Source organism: Xiphophorus couchianus, chromosome 4, assembly GCF_001444195.1.
Source record: "Xiphophorus couchianus chromosome 4, X_couchianus-1.0, whole genome shotgun sequence".
NCBI lineage: Eukaryota > Metazoa > Chordata > Actinopteri > Cyprinodontiformes > Poeciliidae > Xiphophorus > Xiphophorus couchianus.
This window is the reverse complement of record NC_040231.1, coordinates 1,069,471-1,087,060: the sequence shown is the minus strand read 5'-3', so window position 1 is coordinate 1,087,060 and position 17,590 is coordinate 1,069,471. Positions and strand designations below refer to the sequence as shown.

General features: G+C 41.8%; 3 protein-coding genes and 1 long non-coding RNA gene across 5 annotated transcripts; 3 read left to right on the top strand and 1 right to left on the bottom strand.

Moving 5' to 3' along the window:
• Nucleotides 1–73: 73 nt before the first annotated feature.
• On the bottom strand, nt 74–6,873 carry LOC114143706 (uncharacterized). Its single transcript, XR_003595292.1, has 2 exons — nt 6,764–6,873; nt 74–885 (listed from the first exon to the last, which is right to left on the bottom strand). It is a non-coding gene; the product is annotated as an uncharacterized LOC114143706 (long non-coding RNA).
• LOC114143681 (NAD(P)H dehydrogenase [quinone] 1-like) lies at nt 6,013–10,435 on the top strand. Of its 2 annotated transcripts, XM_028015967.1 has the most exons (6): nt 6,013–6,189; nt 6,803–6,970; nt 7,333–7,463; nt 8,441–8,554; nt 8,630–8,731; nt 9,470–10,435. In XM_028015967.1, the coding sequence occupies exons 1-6, from the start codon at nt 6,186–6,188 to the stop codon at nt 9,791–9,793; spliced, it is 843 nt and encodes a 280-aa protein (XP_027871768.1). In that variant the 5' UTR covers nt 6,013–6,185; the 3' UTR covers nt 9,794–10,435. The 2 variants fall into 2 exon arrangements, with proteins under 2 accessions (XP_027871768.1, XP_027871769.1); XM_028015968.1 differs by lacking the exons at nt 6,013–6,189; nt 6,803–6,970 and adding an exon at nt 6,981–7,255.
• A 307-nt stretch (nt 10,436–10,742) lies between these two features.
• LOC114143695 (gamma-aminobutyric acid receptor-associated protein-like 2) lies at nt 10,743–14,622 on the top strand. The gene is made up of 4 exons (XM_028015989.1): nt 10,743–10,973; nt 11,657–11,712; nt 12,074–12,246; nt 14,200–14,622. The coding sequence occupies exons 1-4, from the start codon at nt 10,940–10,942 to the stop codon at nt 14,288–14,290; spliced, it is 354 nt and encodes a 117-aa protein (XP_027871790.1). The 5' UTR covers nt 10,743–10,939; the 3' UTR covers nt 14,291–14,622.
• Nucleotides 14,623–16,408: 1,786 nt separating this feature from the next.
• LOC114143696 (eotaxin-like) lies at nt 16,409–17,557 on the top strand. Its single transcript, XM_028015990.1, has 3 exons — nt 16,409–16,864; nt 16,982–17,105; nt 17,356–17,557. Exons 1-3 carry the CDS (start codon nt 16,801–16,803, stop codon nt 17,453–17,455), a joined length of 288 nt encoding a protein of 95 aa, XP_027871791.1. The 5' UTR covers nt 16,409–16,800; the 3' UTR covers nt 17,456–17,557.
• Nucleotides 17,558–17,590: the final 33 nt, after the last annotated feature.

Here is a 17,590-nt window from a genome sequence, read left to right as displayed (position 1 = left end):
TGGAAGTGAATTTTTTACAGTGTAACAGGAGTGGAAGGTAATTTTATTTATTTAGCACATTTTCAGCAACAAGGCAATTCAAAGTGCTTTAATGAATTAGAGGAAATACAAACAAAATAAAAGAAAAGTCAAAGAATAAAACTACATCTTGGTTCCCCATGTTTCATAAATTTTAGAAACTAGTCGCGATTCTCTGATTCTTGTTCTGATGAAACTAGATGTCGGTTTTCTGAGTTTGTTCTAGTTTTCTAAACGAACAGGAGTTTCTTTTTCTCAAAGAAAAGAATCTGCCTGATAATTATACACATCTTGACAAAACACAGATAAACATCCACTTTGACTAAATCCAAGAATCATTCAGTCTAAAAACTCACTTTGCCTTGATCCAAACCAGAACAAAGACAAACGATGTAAGGAAAGCCGAATGTAACTAATCTGCTGATGTCTCGGACGTTTTGTCCAGATGTTTGTGGGCTCTGGAGCCGGGTTTCGACCCGCCGTTCAGAAACCAGCAGAATGTTGGTTCTGTGAGGAACTGTTCTTCAGAAAGATCCCACATCGTGGAGCGTTTACTCAACAAACACATTTCAGCAGAACCTGAATGAGATCATCAGGTTTCCCTCCAGTTTTAGAGCTGAAGGTCACCAGATGAATGACCCCTGCCTCTTCATCATCGTCATCATCATCATCTGCAGCATGAACCTCCAGAGGAAACGACAAATTACTGAGAAGTTTCCTCTGCAGGCCGGCGGGTGAAGAACTGGGTTTGACCTTCAGGAAGCTGAGATGTGGTCAGAGAGCGGTGTGGCGGCCATCTTCTCCTTCTGCCCTCAAACTTTAACATCTGATCTTTATTTGCTGGTTTCTGGTCATTTTCACGCTGATCTGGGAACGAAACAAAAATCCAGCAGATTAAAAATTTAAACTTTCGGTTTCTGTCCAGCAGGTGGCGCTAGACTTCCATCTGCTGCGTCATGGTTGCTGCAGGCCGGTGACGTCACGGATTCAGGTTAATAATAATAATACTACTAATAATAACTCTCTGAGATGTTTGGCTCTTTTCTAGATAATCTGCTGGTTTCCATGAATTATCAGGGATGTGAACAAAAGGACATTATTGAACTTTATTTGTATTGTTTTACAAAACAATACAGTGTGGAATAAAATAATTATTTACAGTGTGTTTACTTTTATTAGAAGTTTATTTAATATTAATCTTACAATGTTTAATTAGTTTATTATGTCTCACCCAGTCTTACAGAGTCATTGTTTCTCTTTTTAGCCTTCAGTTTGTCTCAGTGTGTCAGAAGTTTAGCAACAGGCGATAAGTAAATAGTTTTCATACCATGAGGAGGGACAAGACCAGACCGACGGCAGAGCGATTATTATTAGACACACAATATTCTGTCTGAAACCCATTTTTAACTGAAAGTTGCATTTTTCTCTGTGTGTGTATTAATCTGATTAGCTCCTTGGGAATGTTGGTGGTGACACTGTGTCTGTGGGAGAAGGACAATATACAGTATATATAGAGAGGTGATTCCTTTGTCTAGTTAGATCTCTGCTGAGTTCTCCATCTGTGCAGATGTAAAATAAAGCTGTGTTTTGTTCTTTCTCTTTAACAAGGTTTGGACTTTGTTAATTTTTCTCGCTCCACAACAGTCATATGCATTAAGTTAGAATATTTATCCCAATGAGTTACTTTTGCCAAATATTTTCAAAATAAAACTTTAAGCCGATTCTAAAAACTGCGGTTTTAAAAACTGTATTTTTAAATGTTGATGATCTAATTTTATTTTTTCATTAACTCTAAGTGGAAAATCAGTAACAAAAATAAAGTTTTCTAACATCCATCTGTGTGTAATTCATCATGTGTGTCTGAGTGATAACATTCCTAATAAACGGTTTTCCAGCAATCTTCCAGTTTATTGTTTTAATTATTTCTGTTTTGTCTTTTTTATTGTAAACAGGAAACAAGTTATGCTGAAGTTTTAAATATCTAATTTAAAGACATAAATAAGCCAGAATGAGCTGAGTATTATCACAGTTCATGAAAATGTAAAAATACCTTTCATAAAGTCCAAACTCTTCATCTGACCAAACATCAAGGTTTTGGACGGATCCGTGCCGGGTTTTCTCTCTCGCCACCCAGTGACGCTGAGCGGATGATAATCTGGGACTGATCGGGATCTCATATGCTGGTATCGGACCTGCAGCCCGACCAGAACCAGGAGATCCGATCCCCGAGGCAACGGGACACATTCCTGTCCAGTCCTGGAAAACGTCCCGATGATCTGATTACAGAAACGCTTCAGTTCTGCTGAAGATCATCATCTTAACTCGGCCCAGACCACGGAGCAAAGTCAGTATGCACTGTCTGCGACCAGAGGGGGCGCTGTGCTAGAGGGGCGCCACAACAGGCAGAAAATGATTGAGCTGGGCACGATTTGATTTATTTACGTTTTGGTCTGATGACAGGAGGGTATAGATGGAGAGGCAGACAATATATGAGGTCAAATGCATACACAAATATGAAGAAATTATGAATACAAAATAAAAGTACACACACACAAGTACAATTTCTACACACGTTAAATTTCTACACACAAATATTTTAACTACAACCTCACAAATCTGATAATTACGAATCCAAACCACCTCCTGCCTACAAATGTTAAATAACTAACACGAGTCGCCAGATACACACAAAACTGCATTTACACACAGATCCGGTTTCGACGCACCAGGATTTTTGAGACTCATTTCAGACTTCAGGATATGGAGTGAAAATAGTCTCAAAATATCTGTGTGTGTGTAAAAATATTGTGTGTGTGTGTAATACTGGATTTGTAAACTTTAAAAATAAAATAAACCTTCTCCAACGCACAAGTCACCTGGCACACACACACACACACACACACACACACACACACACACACACACACACACACGCACAAGTCACCTGGCACACACACACACACACACACACAAGTCACCTGGCACACACACACACACACACACACAAGTCACCTGGCACACACACACACACACACACACACACACACACACACACATAGAAAACTGTCATTTCACTCCCAGATTTGTGTGTAGATGGTGCGTTTACATGCTAGTAGAAAGCTGGGTCATCTGAGCTTTGCTCTGAGTCTAGTGTTTTAATTCTCTAAACGTTTCTCACTGTGCTTGTGCCGAAGTGGACATATTCTGCATATTCTGCATTTTTGAGCGGCACAGGAGACAACGTGCTCTGAAAAACGGCCACTGGGTGGCGCAATGGTTCGCTGGCCGGAAAAATAGGCAGGAAAACCGAGAAGCAAGTCGGAGCGTCCCGGTGGTTCTGGTTCTGCCCAGGAAGTAAGTAGAAGTTAAACCTGATCGCTTTGCTCTCCGATTATAATGAGACATTGAGTAATTATAAATAATTTCAGATTACGTTTTATATGTCTGGTATTTTGATATTCTGCCCTCCTCATATGTTTCTGTTAGCTTTGCTACTTTAGCTGTTCGCGGCTAAATCCGTGTATTTTTAGGAAAAGTTCAAACAGACGGTTAGTGTTAGAAGATTCATGTAGATTTTCCTGGACATGATGATCAACAGGACCGAACCTGAACGTTACTGGTATCATCAGAATGAACATGTAGAAATGTTTGTTTTTGTGTTGATTTAATGTTTGTGCATCCAGTGTTTGGCTGTGAAGGCTGTGTATGAGTGGTGCTTCAAATAAATCCATGAAATATGTATTTTTTAAGTCTGTGTTTATTACATACTTAAATAACAGCTAATAAACAATTAACAGTTTATTAGCTGTTAATTGTGTCAAAATATCAATTCAAAAATAAATTTGCTGTCCTGTGAAAATCTAAATCATCTGAATATATTTTAGCACCTAATGAAGGAGCAATGAAGACGGGCAGGAACAGCCGGTTCGGGGCCAGTTTGGGGCAGTGGCGGCTGGCCAGTAGGGGGCGCTTGGGCGCCGCCCCCTTTAAATTGTTTAGATAATAAATGATTTCTATTCTGAACTGCAAAATACTTAGAAATGTATTTATTCATACTGTGTGTCCAATAGACATGTTAGAATTTATTAAAATAGTAAATACATAATTCTAATTGCTCACATTGTGCACACTTCCTATGTGCAGGGCGCCGTCCTAATGAGAGTGTATGTAGGCGCATCAACTTTTGGCAAGCAGGTGATCTGAGGCTGACTTTTAATTGGTTGTTTAAGGTTTTCCACAGGGCGCAGCGCTCTGCGTCCCGGACACACCCATTCTGTTGTGTCATTACTGGTAAAGTGTCAGTACTGGCTAATTGTTTTAAAAACATTGTGTGATTGGACAATCCCCGATTCGACTCATTAGCGCAGCTGCAGTTCGTTAGGTCGATTCACGGTTACGTTTGCATTAAGCAATGCATTTTACTGCTTTCCGTGTTTGCTATTTCAAAGTTCTGGCACGGAGGAAATGTGGACAACAACTGGGGTAAGAGACTTAAAACATCTTTCAGAAAAATGCAAACGGCACGAAAACAGCCGCAGCCACCTAGACAATGCAATGAAGCTAAGTTTTTTGGGGAAACTTAGCATAGCTGAAAGGTGCTTTTCAACTCTGAAAAGAATCAAGACTTTTCTGAGAAACTCAATGACTCAGGACAGGCTGAATGCATTGGCCATGTTGTCAATGGAGAAAAGACTAGTCACAGAGATGACTGACTTTAACAAGAATGTAATTGAGAAATTTGCAGGGCAGAAGGAAAGGAGGGCAAAATTCATGTTCAAATAGTGCTATTTTTTAAGATTTGTTTTGTTTGTTTTTCATTTGTTTGTTTGTGTGCGCCCCCCTCAGTTTTTTTTAGCACCAGCCGCTACTGGTTTGGGGCCCGGGGCCCGGGCCGCTGGGAGATCACTGATCCAGACACAAATCAGTTTTCTGAGGGTCCTGGAGGCAACGTTAAATCAGTATGAAGGAAAACACCTTCCAGTTTGTTTGGTGAGTAAATGCAGCAGCAGGTTCAGATCTTTATTACTGCGAAGCAACAAAATACGGTTTCAGACCAACATCCAGCTAAATGACTGATCAAAGGTCGGTACATTTGGAAATATGTATGAATGATTAACTGGTAGATGAACTCTAGACAACTGCTGTTTTTAGTCTGGCAGTTTGATTCTCTCCTCATGTTTCTCTGTTAGCAGGAGCTAATGTCTGCGTTAGCTATGCTGCTTCACTCCTTATGTTTAGTGTCACCTCAGCAGTTTAAGGGTCTTTCTTCAACCCAAACCTCGTTAAGTATCTTTAGGTCATGAACCCGTCATGAGTCATGCTGTTCTTCTGCAGTGTTGTGGATCATCTGGTTTTTATTGATTGTCAGCTGGATGCAGTCAGCAGTGCATTCATATGGGTAGAAAAGCTTTGACCTGCACCAGTTCACGTCTTAATGCTGGCAAACACAAAACGTTTGTGTTTATGTTTTCATGTTTACTGTTATTTATTGTTCTGTCCTGTAAAAACCACCATCGACACACAGCTAATTTACGTAGAGTTTGGTTAAATAGATCAGACTAGAAAACAGCTAGAGTTCATCTACCAGTTAATCATTCATACATATTTCCAAATGTACCGACCTTTGATCAGTCATTTAGCTGGATGTTGGTCTGAAACCGTATTTTGTTGCTTCAGCAGTAATAAAGATCTGAACCTGCTGCTGCATTTATTCACCAAACAAACTGAAGACTTTACAAACTCAACATAAATAATGATTTGGACTAACGTTCACAGAATCTTCAGATTCAACTGCATTTGTGTCTGAAATCCAGAAAGACCCAATTTGATCAGTTTCTGAACAATATATTTAATATTTGTGTATCTATATGACCAAACATTTACAAGAACTCAGAGTTACACACAAATCTTCTTTTTATAAATTATGTTTCACAGATACAACTCTCCAAACTTACACGCATTACGAATCCACTGTCACACACACACACACACACACACACACACACGCTCGCTCGCTCCTGCAGTCTCTTGATCTCCTGCACGTCCTCACGCATTCACTCCGTCCGGATTCAGATCCGGTCGGTTCTCACGCTCCTGCGGCCTCAGCGCGGATAAAAACCCGGATTTGAAGCCGCGGCGGCTGCAGCCTGCGGACCTGAACGCTCAGCATGGGTAGGTTCACCTGAACGACCCGCTAAAGATAAAAATATCTTTAGTTTATTAACTTTGTTATTTTAGTCTAAAATTAAGCATTTGTGTTTTTTTTCCTGCCCAGCAGAATTAATCGACTTAAAATTACAATATTGTGAGAATGTAAATGTTTATAATCTAGAAATCGGTTAATTTAAAAAACTTTGTTTATTTTTATTGCAACATATTTAGACGTTAAATTAGAATTTATTTCATGTTTCCGAGGCAGTTAGTGTCACACGTGTTTTTATCTTAAATTGAAAGAAAATCTGCATATTCTCACAGAAAATGAAAAATTGGAGCACAAAGAAAATAAATTATTAAATTAATTTGATATTTGACGCAAGAAATAATCATACAAAACAAGTTTATTATTAAAAATAATTAAAATGATGATATTTTATTAATAATGATTTGTCAGAAAATAAACCAGGAAATAATTATTATTACTATAATTACTACTAATATTATAATCATAAACATTAATGAATTGTTATTACTACTAGTTATAACAGTAATAATAAAGCCTCCTCCTACATGTAAAATCTGTTCTGACCTGTTTGGTCCGGTTCCGGTCCGGTTCCGGTGTTTCCAGCTCAGAAAGCGGCTCTGATCGTCTTCGCCCATCAGAGCCCGGCTTCGTTCAACGCGGCGCTGCGGGACGCGGCGGTCCAGGAGCTGTTGGGTCAGGGCTTCCGGGTCACCGTGTCTGACCTTTACGCCATGAACTTCAGAGCCAGCGCCACGCAGGATGACATCATCGGTGACCCCCCTCCTCCTCCGTGATGAAGGCTGTGACGTCATGCTTTCTGCTGTCTGTTTTATGAACAACATGGTTTTAACTGTGAAAAATGATTTTTTCCTGTGGAATGTGAGCAGCTGCTCATTTCCCAGCAGATTTTAGTTCATTTTTTGTTCCGTTTCTTTTTTTCTTGTTTTTCCAGCATCTCTGTGTCTCTGCAGATGTTTTCCATATTTTACAGCCATTTTCTTTTCATTTTTGAGGTTATTTTGTGGTTCATTTCCTTCGTTCTTTCATATTTTTGGGGTCAGTTTCCACTTCGCTGCTGTGATGATCCATTTGTCTGCAGAGTTTCTCCTCTTGATGCCGTTTCTGTTGCCTAGGCGACCTGAAGAACCCGGATCACTTCCAGTACGGCGATGAGACGATGCGGGCCTGGACCGAGGGCCGCCTGAGCGATGACATCACCGCCGAGCAGCGCAAGCTGGAGGAGGCGCAGCTGATCATCTTCCAGGTCAGAGGTCACTTCTGTGGACCTGAGCGAAATCAGCTTCTGTCAAATGTAACTAAATTAATGTCCAACGTTTGTGGCCCTAGGATTTACTAAAATAACACAGTTCCCAGAGGTCAGCAGAGGTCATCATCAAAATGTTCAAACAAAAAACGTGAAAAACTGAATTGATCATTTGACACCAATTTGTTTGATTTAATAAAATCAGAAAAAGCTTAGCAACCTGGAAATGTGTTTCAGCTGCTAAAGTTACTGACGTCTGACCCACAAATCGTCACGTTTCATTTGTTCCTCAGGTTTATACAAACCGGCGGGTTTTCTGGAGTAGTTATTATAATAATCAATAATATTATTGTTTTGAGACCATTTTCAAGTTCAATGATACTGGCATAACTACACATTCTCAAAGATCCATAACCTTTAAATTTAAATGGAAGACATTTTAAAAATCCCAAATAAATAAACAAAACAACCGAATCAACAAATATAATGAATTATTCCGTCTCCGTAAAGAAAATGATCCTTCAAAAACAGGATCTGAAGACTTTTAGCATCCAGCTTTTATTAGGAAGAGAAAAACAATAAATCATGCAAATGGAAATTCCTGAGTTTTGATTAATTGATTTATTGCTAATTTCAACCGGTTTGCTTAACACTCCTGAGTTTCACAATAAAACAAACCAAAAATCAAAACATTTTTATTATTTTATTATTTTTCTACATGTTAGCTGGACTGGCTGCTCTGTTTATAAAATAAATCCAGAATTTGCTTCAAATTTTGTTAAAATGAGAAAAATGTCTCATCTTAATGTCGTTATAATGAGGTTTATATCTTATTAAATTAAAAATATTTACTCCTTTACAAAAGAGAGGCGGTATCGGTGGAACAGTAACGCTTTACGCCTTTTTAAAGAGTCACAATCTGCCAGAGGAGATTTCTTTTGATGAAATGTAAAGTTTTTTTCTCCTGCCGTCTCCAGTTTCCTCTCTACTGGTTCAGCGTCCCGGCCGTCCTGAAGGGTTGGTTCGACCGCGTCCTCACTCAGGGGTTCGCCTTCAGCCTGCAGAAAATCTACAGCAAGGGCGTTTTCAAGGTCACAGTCACCCAGGGAAGATCTCCAAGCCTGACACAATAAATGTTGAACGTTGCTGATCCATGTTTCCTTCAGGACAAGAAGGCTCTGCTGTCGTTCACCACCGGAGCCCCAGAGTCCATGTTTCAGCCCGACGGCATCGACGGAGACATAAACGTCACGCTGTGGCCGCTGCAGGTGAGACACACCCAGGTCACGGCCAAAGAGGAGTTCTGTATCCAAACATGTTCATGGAAAGTTGGGTGGAAGAAAAAAGTGTGAAGGTCCACCAGGGAGAACCGCAGCGTTGACAGGATTGTGAAGAAAAATCCATTTAAGAACCAGAATCAGAAAGTAAAGTGGAAAGAAATATGGAGCTACATTGAAGCCATAAAGTTTGTTCAAATCAAATAATTTTAAAATATTCAAAGTGAAAAAAAAAGTTATTTAAAACAACAAAAAAAGTTTAACTGGAAAAATAAAATTCAATGTTTACATGACTGGTTTTGAAAAATAACATGAGCTGAAAATGTTGCACCAATTTGTTGAAATCACATATTTTTGTGTTGTGATGTTGACATAAGCAGCTTGAATCTGCAATATTTTTCAAAACCAATAAACGTTAAATACCAGTGATGTTCTAAGGACATTTCCATTTCCTCACAGAATTTTATCGTTCAATAAAAAATATATTCTACAACTTAAAATTATTTATTTATTATGTTTCTAAATGTCTTATTTTGAAGACATGTTGTGGCTCCAATTTAGCTCCATACAATAAATTCTTATGTTTTTCTTGATATTCTAATTATTTGATTTGTGTCTGTTTGACCTGTAGTGTTAAAAGCTGACCTCTGACCCCAGTGTTTTCAGGGTTTATTTGGTAAAAACGTTTGGAAATCTAAAAGTCCTCCATGTTGGTTTGTTTTCCTTCAGAACGGGATTCTGAACTTCTGCGGGTTTCAGGTTCTGGCTCCTCAGATCTTCTGGGATCCGGCTCACTGTCCCGCCGCCGTCCGCGCCCAGATGCTGGAGGGATGGCGCGCTCGCCTGGGAGGCCTGCTGACGGAGAAACCTTTGACCTTTGCTCCCTGCGAGCTCTTTGACCTCAGTTTCCAGGGGGGGTTCAGGCTGCGACCCGAAGTGAAGGAGGAGCAGGAGGCGCAGCCGTTCGGCCTCTCCACCGGACATCATCTCGGAAAGCCGCTGCCGCCAGGCGACCAGACCAGAGCGCCATCTGCAGGTGGAAACAGGAAATAGCAGCTCATCTTTAACTCCATCACTTCCTGCAGATTTCATGTTTTATTTTTATGAGATGATTTAACCAAGACATTTACCCAAACAATGTAATGAAACTTAATCAATTCAAACACTTTAAAGGTGCAGCGTGAAGGATGTAGTGACATCTAGTGACATGCTACACCACATCTTCTTTTATATACAGTATATATACATATATATTTTCTTCTTTTTGCAAAATTTTTATTGAGAAATTCGTCCTTTAATGAGTTGACTGTAATCTATAATGTGTTTCCAAGAGGATATGATGTCATGTTTGTACATTTACACAGACAAAAATGATTAGCAATAATCTGAGTTATTTAGCCTGTGATGAGAAAGAAAAATGGGGATTAATTTTTCTGTGTCATATTTTCACTCATTTATTCATTTATAAATGTCAGTTTAAAACTAAATATTTAGCTCCATACAAAAATGTTTATCTTTGAGCTAGCAAAATAATTAGTTTACAATAAATATATTTAGCAAACATGCTAATTCACGTGTCGATAAGTGGAAGTGGACTATCAATAAATAAAAGCTGTATGACCGAAATCTGTTATTCCTGCATACATGCGCATCAAATTATTTTAATTTCTAAATAAAACAACAGTGTTATGTCCAGTATTGTGTTCCTCCTGTGGCGTCACAACAGTAGTTTACCTTACCAATATGGCGGCGTTGTTAACGGGCGAAACTATGAGCGAAGAAGCGTCTTATTGCGGGTGTAACACCGGCAGACGGGATATATTGTCAGCTAAAGCATAAAGTTCTGTGGTTTATAAAGGCTGATAATAAATAATAGAAGTTATTGAACAATGCTTCGTATTTTCGGAATCAATACCGAGAATAAACCAGCAGTTTTCTCTTTACTCCAACCCTTCTCTGAGCCGCGGAGTGGTACAGCCCACGGTGACGTCACGGTGGGCGGAGCTTAGAGGCCTGGCTGTGAAGAAGGAGACGGAGGAGTTTGTTGTTGTTTATCTGGTTTAGCGAAGGTTTTGCTGCCGCCTCTGAACGAGCGCTAACTCCGGGGAACCATCACCGCCAGACCCGCTGAGGAACCGGAACCGGGACTCTCCTCTGAAACCCGCAGCGTCGAGCGGAACCCGCCCGGACACGGCCAACATGAAGTGGATGTTCAAAGAGGATCACTCCCTGGGTAAGAAGTGTTAAAAACCGGAGAAACGGTTCTGACACAGGACCGGTTTGAGTCCAATCCGGGTTTGTGGCTCTGATTGGACGATTTCAGCTGGAATTGGGTGAAGATGCTGCTTAGAAACGGTTCTGTTCGGGTTCTGGCCTGGTTGTTGTGAGGGGGAGCTGCTGGAAGTAAGTCGGGTTTAAAGATGGCTGTTGGTGCTGAAGCTCCAACCAGAACTGCTGCCAGGAACCCGGAAAACATCCGCTGGAAGCCGAACCGAACCGGGTTCTGTACCGGGCCGGATCCACCAGGCTTCATGATTCCAGCTGAAACTGAAAGCATCCTCTCCTCCTGATGCGGGCCTCATTTCCTCAGAAAGCCCCTTGCTCTCCTCCATGAAACCAGAATTTCCTCCAATCTTTGAACTCATCTCCGCTAATGGACCTCCAGGCTTTCTGGAGCTGCCACTCGACCAAAATCTAATTTCGTCTGTAAATCTGCAGGATTTTGTTTTCCAAATAAATGTCACGAATTGTGTTTGGAGGGCAGAGGATTCCTCCTGTGCTGGAGGTTTCCTGCCTGATGGACGGCAGATTCCTGGGATCTCATAGATCCGCTGTCAGAGATCCGTCTCCGCAGCTTCCGATCTCCTCCAGGTCCAGTTAGCATCCTGCTGATCTCTGTGTGTGTTTACTCTGCAGAACATCGCTGCTTAGAGTCGACCAAGATCCGCAGCAAGTATCCGGACCGGGTCCCGGTGAGTGTCCAGCAGCAGGACGTGTCCTCCCTGCGGGACGTGTCCCCGCGGCGGGACGTCTCCCCACGGCGGGACGTGTCCCCGCGGCGGGACGTGTCCCCACGGCGGGACGTGTCCTCCCTGCAGGACGTGTCCCCGCGGCGGGACGTGTCCCCACGGCGGGACGTGTCCTCCCTGCGGGACGTGTCCCCGCGGTGGGACGTGTCCTCCCTGCAGGACGTGTCCCCGCGGCGGGACGTCTCCCCACGGCGGGACGTGTCCCCGCGGCGGGACGTGTCCCCGCGGCGGGACGTGTCCCCACGGCGGGACGTGTCCTCCCTGCGGGACGTGTCCCCGCCTCTAACGTCTCTGTCCCTGGCAGGTCATCGTGGAGAAGGTGTCGGGCTCCCAGATCGTGGACATCGATAAGAGGAAGTACCTGGTGCCGTCCGACATCACGGTGGCCCAGTTCATGTGGATCATCAGGAAACGCATCCAGCTGCCGTCGGAGAAGGCCATCTTCCTGTTTGTGGACAAAACCGTCCCTCAGTCCAGGTCAGCTTCCTGTTTCCGCCCTGAGTCGGTTTTCCCGCCGGGGATCCAGACCTGATCCCAAACTCTGGCTCTCCTGGTTTTATTTTGAACTTTGACCTCTTTTTCACCCAGTTTCCCACCAGAATCCGACCGTGTGCAGAAATCTGACCTGTAAATCATCACATCTCATTATTTCTCATGTTTACGTTGACCTGTCACCATAACAACGGTTCCTGGACGATAAATCATCCCTGAAGTTATCACGATAAACGATAATATTGTTATTTTGAGACCATTTAAAGTATTATAATTTTAATAAAGGCATAATAATGCAAGATCATATTCTGAGATCAATAAACTTTAGGTTCTAATGAAGATTTAGCACTGGAACTGGAAGACATTTTAAATCTCTAAAATGAATAAAACAAGAGAAACAACAAATAAGATGAATCATGAAGTCTCTGTAAACACCAGGCTGAAGAATTTGATCTTCCAGTTTTTGGTAGAAAGAGAAAAAATCATGCAGGTGGAGATTTCTGTGATTATCAGTGTCTATCATGTGATTTATTGATTTCCTGATTATTGCGACAGGTTGTGAAAGATGGCCGCCGCGCCGTCGCTCACTGCTGGACGTTTTGCACTAGTTTTCACACCTGAGCGAAAATGATTCATTTAACGTTTTACCGATAGAATCTGAAAAGTGTGGAGAGTAGGTCTTCTGACTGAAAACGTCTCCAGCTCAGTCAGGTTGGATGGAGAACATCAGCTTTTTCAGGTCTAGACTTTGACTAGGCCACTCTAACCCATGAATCTGCTTTCATCTCAACTTTTTTCCTTTGTGGTTAAAAATGGCAAATTAAAACAAATCCACAAAATTCATTCAATCAAAAATGAAAAATAAGTTTATTGTGGATTTTCTTTTTTTTAATGTTCTACCTACTGTTTGATAAACCAAATTTTAATAAAATCTATTATTGTGGGGCGTGCTGTGGTGGTGCAGCGGGTTAGCACGCCCCACGTTTGGAGGCCTTAGTCCTCGACGCGGACGTCGCGGGTTCGACTCCCGGTCCCGACGACCTTTACCGCATGTCTTCCCTCCTTCCTGTCTGCCTACTGTAGAAAAAATACGAGCCACTAGCGCCGCAAAAACTCTTCGGAGGAAAAAAAAAAAATCTATTATTTTAAAGTCCAGCTGCGTTTCCATTGACTGTAATTACGCAGTTTGACATTTAGAAAATAAATTCTCTTAATGGAAACACAAGAATCTTGTTTTTCAATAAAAGGTTTTTGCACCAGGATGAGGTGGGATTTTTGGTCCCTTTGAAATTAGTTTATTTAATAAAAACATTGTTTTGCATCACATGATGTTGCTACTGGAGCAAACCATGAGAAATTTCATTTCATTTCTTATTTCATGGAAACGCAGCACTTGTGAAATAGTTTTTTTGTTGTTTTTTGACATTAGTGGAAAATTGTCAAAGTTTTGGCTCCTTTGTAACAGAAACGCAGCAACTGTTGCTTTTTTAAAAAACAGTTCCTGAGGTTTTTGGCTCATCAGTTGTTTTTCTGTTTGTTGGCCAAATTTTTCCCATTCATGTCTTGTGGTCAGAGGGCCGATCAAAATCATTTCCAGGACCACAGACGGCCCCTGCGCCACACTTTGGACCCCTCTAATGTAAACCATCCCATAATTTCTCCGGCTGGATGTTCAGGTGGTCGACCTGCTGGAAGCTGAACCTTTAAAAGATTTTCTTCCAGGATTATTTAACTCCATCCATCTTCCGCCGCTTCCCGCAGCATGATGCTGCCTCTTCCATGTTTCACTGGGAGTCATGGTGTGTTCAGGGTGACGTGTAGTTTTGGTTTTCCATCATTCAGTTCCTCTGATCAGAACTCAGTCTTCAGACCTGTGGGTCGTTTGTGGGTGTGAATACTTTAGGGTGGTTAAATAATGGCGCCTCTGATCCGTTGCAGCATCACGATGGGGCAGCTGTACGATAAGGAGAAAGACGAGGACGGCTTCCTGTACGTGGCGTACAGCGGAGAGAACACCTTCGGCTTCTAGGGACCGGGCCGGAGTCCGACTCCGCCTGCCGCGACCCGGTTCCGGTACCGCCGGCCCGGTGAGGGAGCGATCCTGCCTGAGCATCTGTTGTCCACCTTTCTACAGATTCACCTTCATTGTGGCGCAGTTTCAATCACTTTGGGTTTGATGCTGTTGTTTTTTAGATCCTGTTTGATTTTCTTTTCTTGCATTTTTTAAGTGACGAGTTTGAATGAAGTTTGTTTTAATGCTTTTGTTTTTCTTTTAATTTAATAAAATCAAAATGAATTTTAAGTTAAATGCGTAAGGGTGAGGTAGCTGGATGACCTAACCAATAAAAGATGAAAACTGAACGTGTTTTATTGTCTCCTCTAAATCGTAAGCAGTCACAGATCATCTCAGAGGAGAAACAGCGACACCTGGCGGCAGACTGGGAGTACTGCAGCTGGATTATGTCATCTATGGCTGAGAAAAGAAGCTGCATTTATTTAACATATTTATTAGGTAGTAATACTTTTGGCTGTATGGAATACCGTTTATAAAATTACCAGTTAAAAATGAACAGCAATAATTTGGGTTATTTAGCCTGTCATTCATTTATAAATATCACCGTTTTAAACAAAAAATTTAGCTAGTAAGACAAATGTTACATGAACAAGCTAACTATTTAGCTCCAAACTGCATGTTTAGCTTCGAACGCGCTAAATACTTATTTTAGCTGCAGATAAATATTAAACTAGCTCAAAGAATATTTAGCTAATATGCAAATTTACTTGCCGATAAGCAGAAGTGGATTATCAACATAAAAGTAGGATTTTATAATATTTGTTAATGGTGATTGTAGATGCAGCAAGTGGCAGCATCAGCTATTCAGTCTCACCAAAATGAGTTAGCAAGCTAAATATTTAGCCTCAAACTTTAGATTTAGTCATATTTTCACCAAGTTTCACTTTCATAAATGTCACAGTTTCGAAATAAGTATTTAGTTTAAAGCTAAATACTTAGCTAGCAAGTTAAGTTAGTTAACCAGTTAACTATTTAGCTCCAATCTAAATATGTAGCTCTGAACTAGTTAAACACAACATAGTTTAGCTTAAATCCAGAATATGCAGACTGACTCAGGATGTGGCCTGAAGTGGACCTGTCCCAGTTGTCCCAGTTGTCCCAGTTGGTATGGTAAGACCACCACACCAACTGGGAAGCATGGGAGAGGCAGCATCATGCTGTGGGGCTGTTTTCTGCAGGAGGAACTGGTGTACTAAAGGAGAGAAAGCTATTTAATCAAGACATGATCCAGGAAGTTAAAGACAGAGGACACATGTCCCTCACCATAAACATCAGCTGCAAAATGTCTTCCTGACAACGAGGTCAATGATTCGGTCCAAACATCGTCTCTACAGCTTCAAACACTTCCATGGAAAATGATGAACTTCCTTCATAAAACTGCTTTTATGTGCAGTATGGAGGTGAGCGCGTTCCTCTCCAGATGGAAGCCATGATCCACAGGGAGCCCGGCTGGTTCGTTAGCAGACCTCAGTGTGGCCTGAGGTCAGAGGTCGCCTGGCGGTGCCCCAGCTGAACTCCCAGACTCAGAGGAAAAGTTTCTCTCTGAGCCGAACTTTCTAGAACGGTTCTGGAAGAGTTTCAGGGATCGTTCTTCTACGAAGCGTTTCATTTCTGCTTTCTGAGTGTTTGGCGAATGGCGGTGAAACGTCTCAGCACTTCCAGTTTCAGTTCCTCGTGTCTCTGCCGCCCATCTGTGAACTTCGCAGGACTCGGTTTCCGTGGAAACCTGAGGTGAAGCTGCTGGTTTTCTGCTTCAACCTGAGGTCAGCAGGAGGTCGGATTGAGGTGAAGTTCTGCTGATCTGGACGGCATTAAATCCACGTCTGATAATGAAGTGAAGAAGCGATGAGTTCTGATGAAAACTAAAACTGAGATTATATTTCTCCTGGTTTAGCTTCTCTGTTAAATCCAGATTATAATCTCAGATTCTCACATATGAACCTATTAATAATCAGAGATCTGATTGGTCCATCAGTCCTTCCTTCTGTTATTATTACCTCCTTTAGCAGATCATTATTGTTATTTTATATCTTTATTATCATCATTTGTTTTTTTTATTAGTTTGTTTGCATGTCAATGTGTAGAATCATGGGATTAAATGATGAACTCAAACAAAGTTTAGATATAAACCATCTTTAAAAAGGAGTTTAATGGGAAATGTGTTGTTTAGGAAAAGAGCTATTGATTAATAAACTGATCATAATGCATTGATTTATAACTCAGATCGATTTGAATGACTGAATTAAAATGATTTTTGAGATTTGCTGTGAATTAGAGCCATAAAAAAACTGAACTGAAAGTTGATCCATAAAACCAGTTTTCTGCTTTCCGTCAGGATGAAGATCCTTTTCAGAGAAAGAGGAAGAGGAGGAAGAGCAGCCGCTGCTTTCTGAGAACAGCTGCTGCTGAACATATAAACGGAGCCGGCCGGACCGGTCCGGCACCCTTCCAGAACCTCCGGAACCATGAAGATCCAGCTGAGCCTCTGCCTCCTGGCTCTCCTCTGCTCCCTGCGGTCCAGCTCTGCAGGTCAGAAACTTTCTCCTACTACTCTCCGCTGATGGAGAATCTCCTCCTCCTCTCCTCTGTCTCTCTGCTTCAGCTGTCAATCTGTTGTTGGTGCTGAAGTTCTGGTTTTGTTCGCAGCTCCAGTCGGTCCGGGCGTGATACGTGGTGCCTGTTGCCAAGGCAACGGCAACACGCCGATTCCCATAGGGAAAGTGAAGGAGATGAAGAACTCTCCGATTCACTGCAAAGTCAGATCTGTCATGTGAGTTCACCACAACTTTAATAAATGACTGAAACAATCCCTGAAAACAGAATCAATATAATAAATTAGCATCAAAACGACATTCTGGGCTCACAGACCAGACTGTGAAGTGGCTTTTAAAGATGCATAAATACCAAAGTATGAACTTTGTTCTGGTGTTGGGCGGTCAGCCGGTCCGGTTCTGACCCAGAAGCTGTGTGTTCTGCCAGCCGGTCCGGTTCTGAACCTCCTGCATGTTGTTCTCCTGCAGAGTCACCACTGAGAGCAACAAGAAGTTCTGCCTGGATCCCACCTGGAGCTGGACCCAGACACTGAAGAAAGAGTTTGGGAAAGAAAAACGGCTCCGCTGAGATCTGGATCTGGGTCGGAACCGAGTCTGCTGGAGCGGGAAGAACCGCTCTGATGTTTTAACGACACACTGGACGTGTCGCTGATAGTTCTCCGTTTTTGCTGCTAATTTATGATTTTATAAACTCTGAGTTGAT

What these genes read in the sequence shown, in the direction of transcription:
- LOC114143681 (XM_028015967.1), top strand. An exon ending in CACGCAGGATGACATCATCG is followed by an intron (nt 6,971 to 7,332) that starts GTGACCCCCCTC and finishes TCTGTTGCCTAG; the next exon opens with GCGACCTGAAGAACCCGGAT. An exon ending in ACAGCAAGGGCGTTTTCAAG is followed by an intron (nt 8,555 to 8,629) that starts GTCACAGTCACC and finishes TGTTTCCTTCAG; the next exon opens with GACAAGAAGGCTCTGCTGTC.
- LOC114143696 (XM_028015990.1), top strand. Translation starts at nt 16,801, where the DNA reads ATGAAGATCCAGCTGAGCCTCTGCCTCCTGGCTCTCCTCTGCTCCCTG. An exon ending in CCTGCGGTCCAGCTCTGCAG is followed by an intron (nt 16,865 to 16,981) that starts GTCAGAAACTTT and finishes TTTTGTTCGCAG; the next exon opens with CTCCAGTCGGTCCGGGCGTG. An exon ending in TGCAAAGTCAGATCTGTCAT is followed by an intron (nt 17,106 to 17,355) that starts GTGAGTTCACCA and finishes GTTCTCCTGCAG; the next exon opens with AGTCACCACTGAGAGCAACA.
- LOC114143695 (XM_028015989.1), top strand. Translation starts at nt 10,940, where the DNA reads ATGAAGTGGATGTTCAAAGAGGATCACTCCCTGG. An exon ending in CAAAGAGGATCACTCCCTGG is followed by an intron (nt 10,974 to 11,656) that starts GTAAGAAGTGTT and finishes TTTACTCTGCAG; the next exon opens with AACATCGCTGCTTAGAGTCG. An exon ending in AGTATCCGGACCGGGTCCCG is followed by an intron (nt 11,713 to 12,073) that starts GTGAGTGTCCAG and finishes TGTCCCTGGCAG; the next exon opens with GTCATCGTGGAGAAGGTGTC.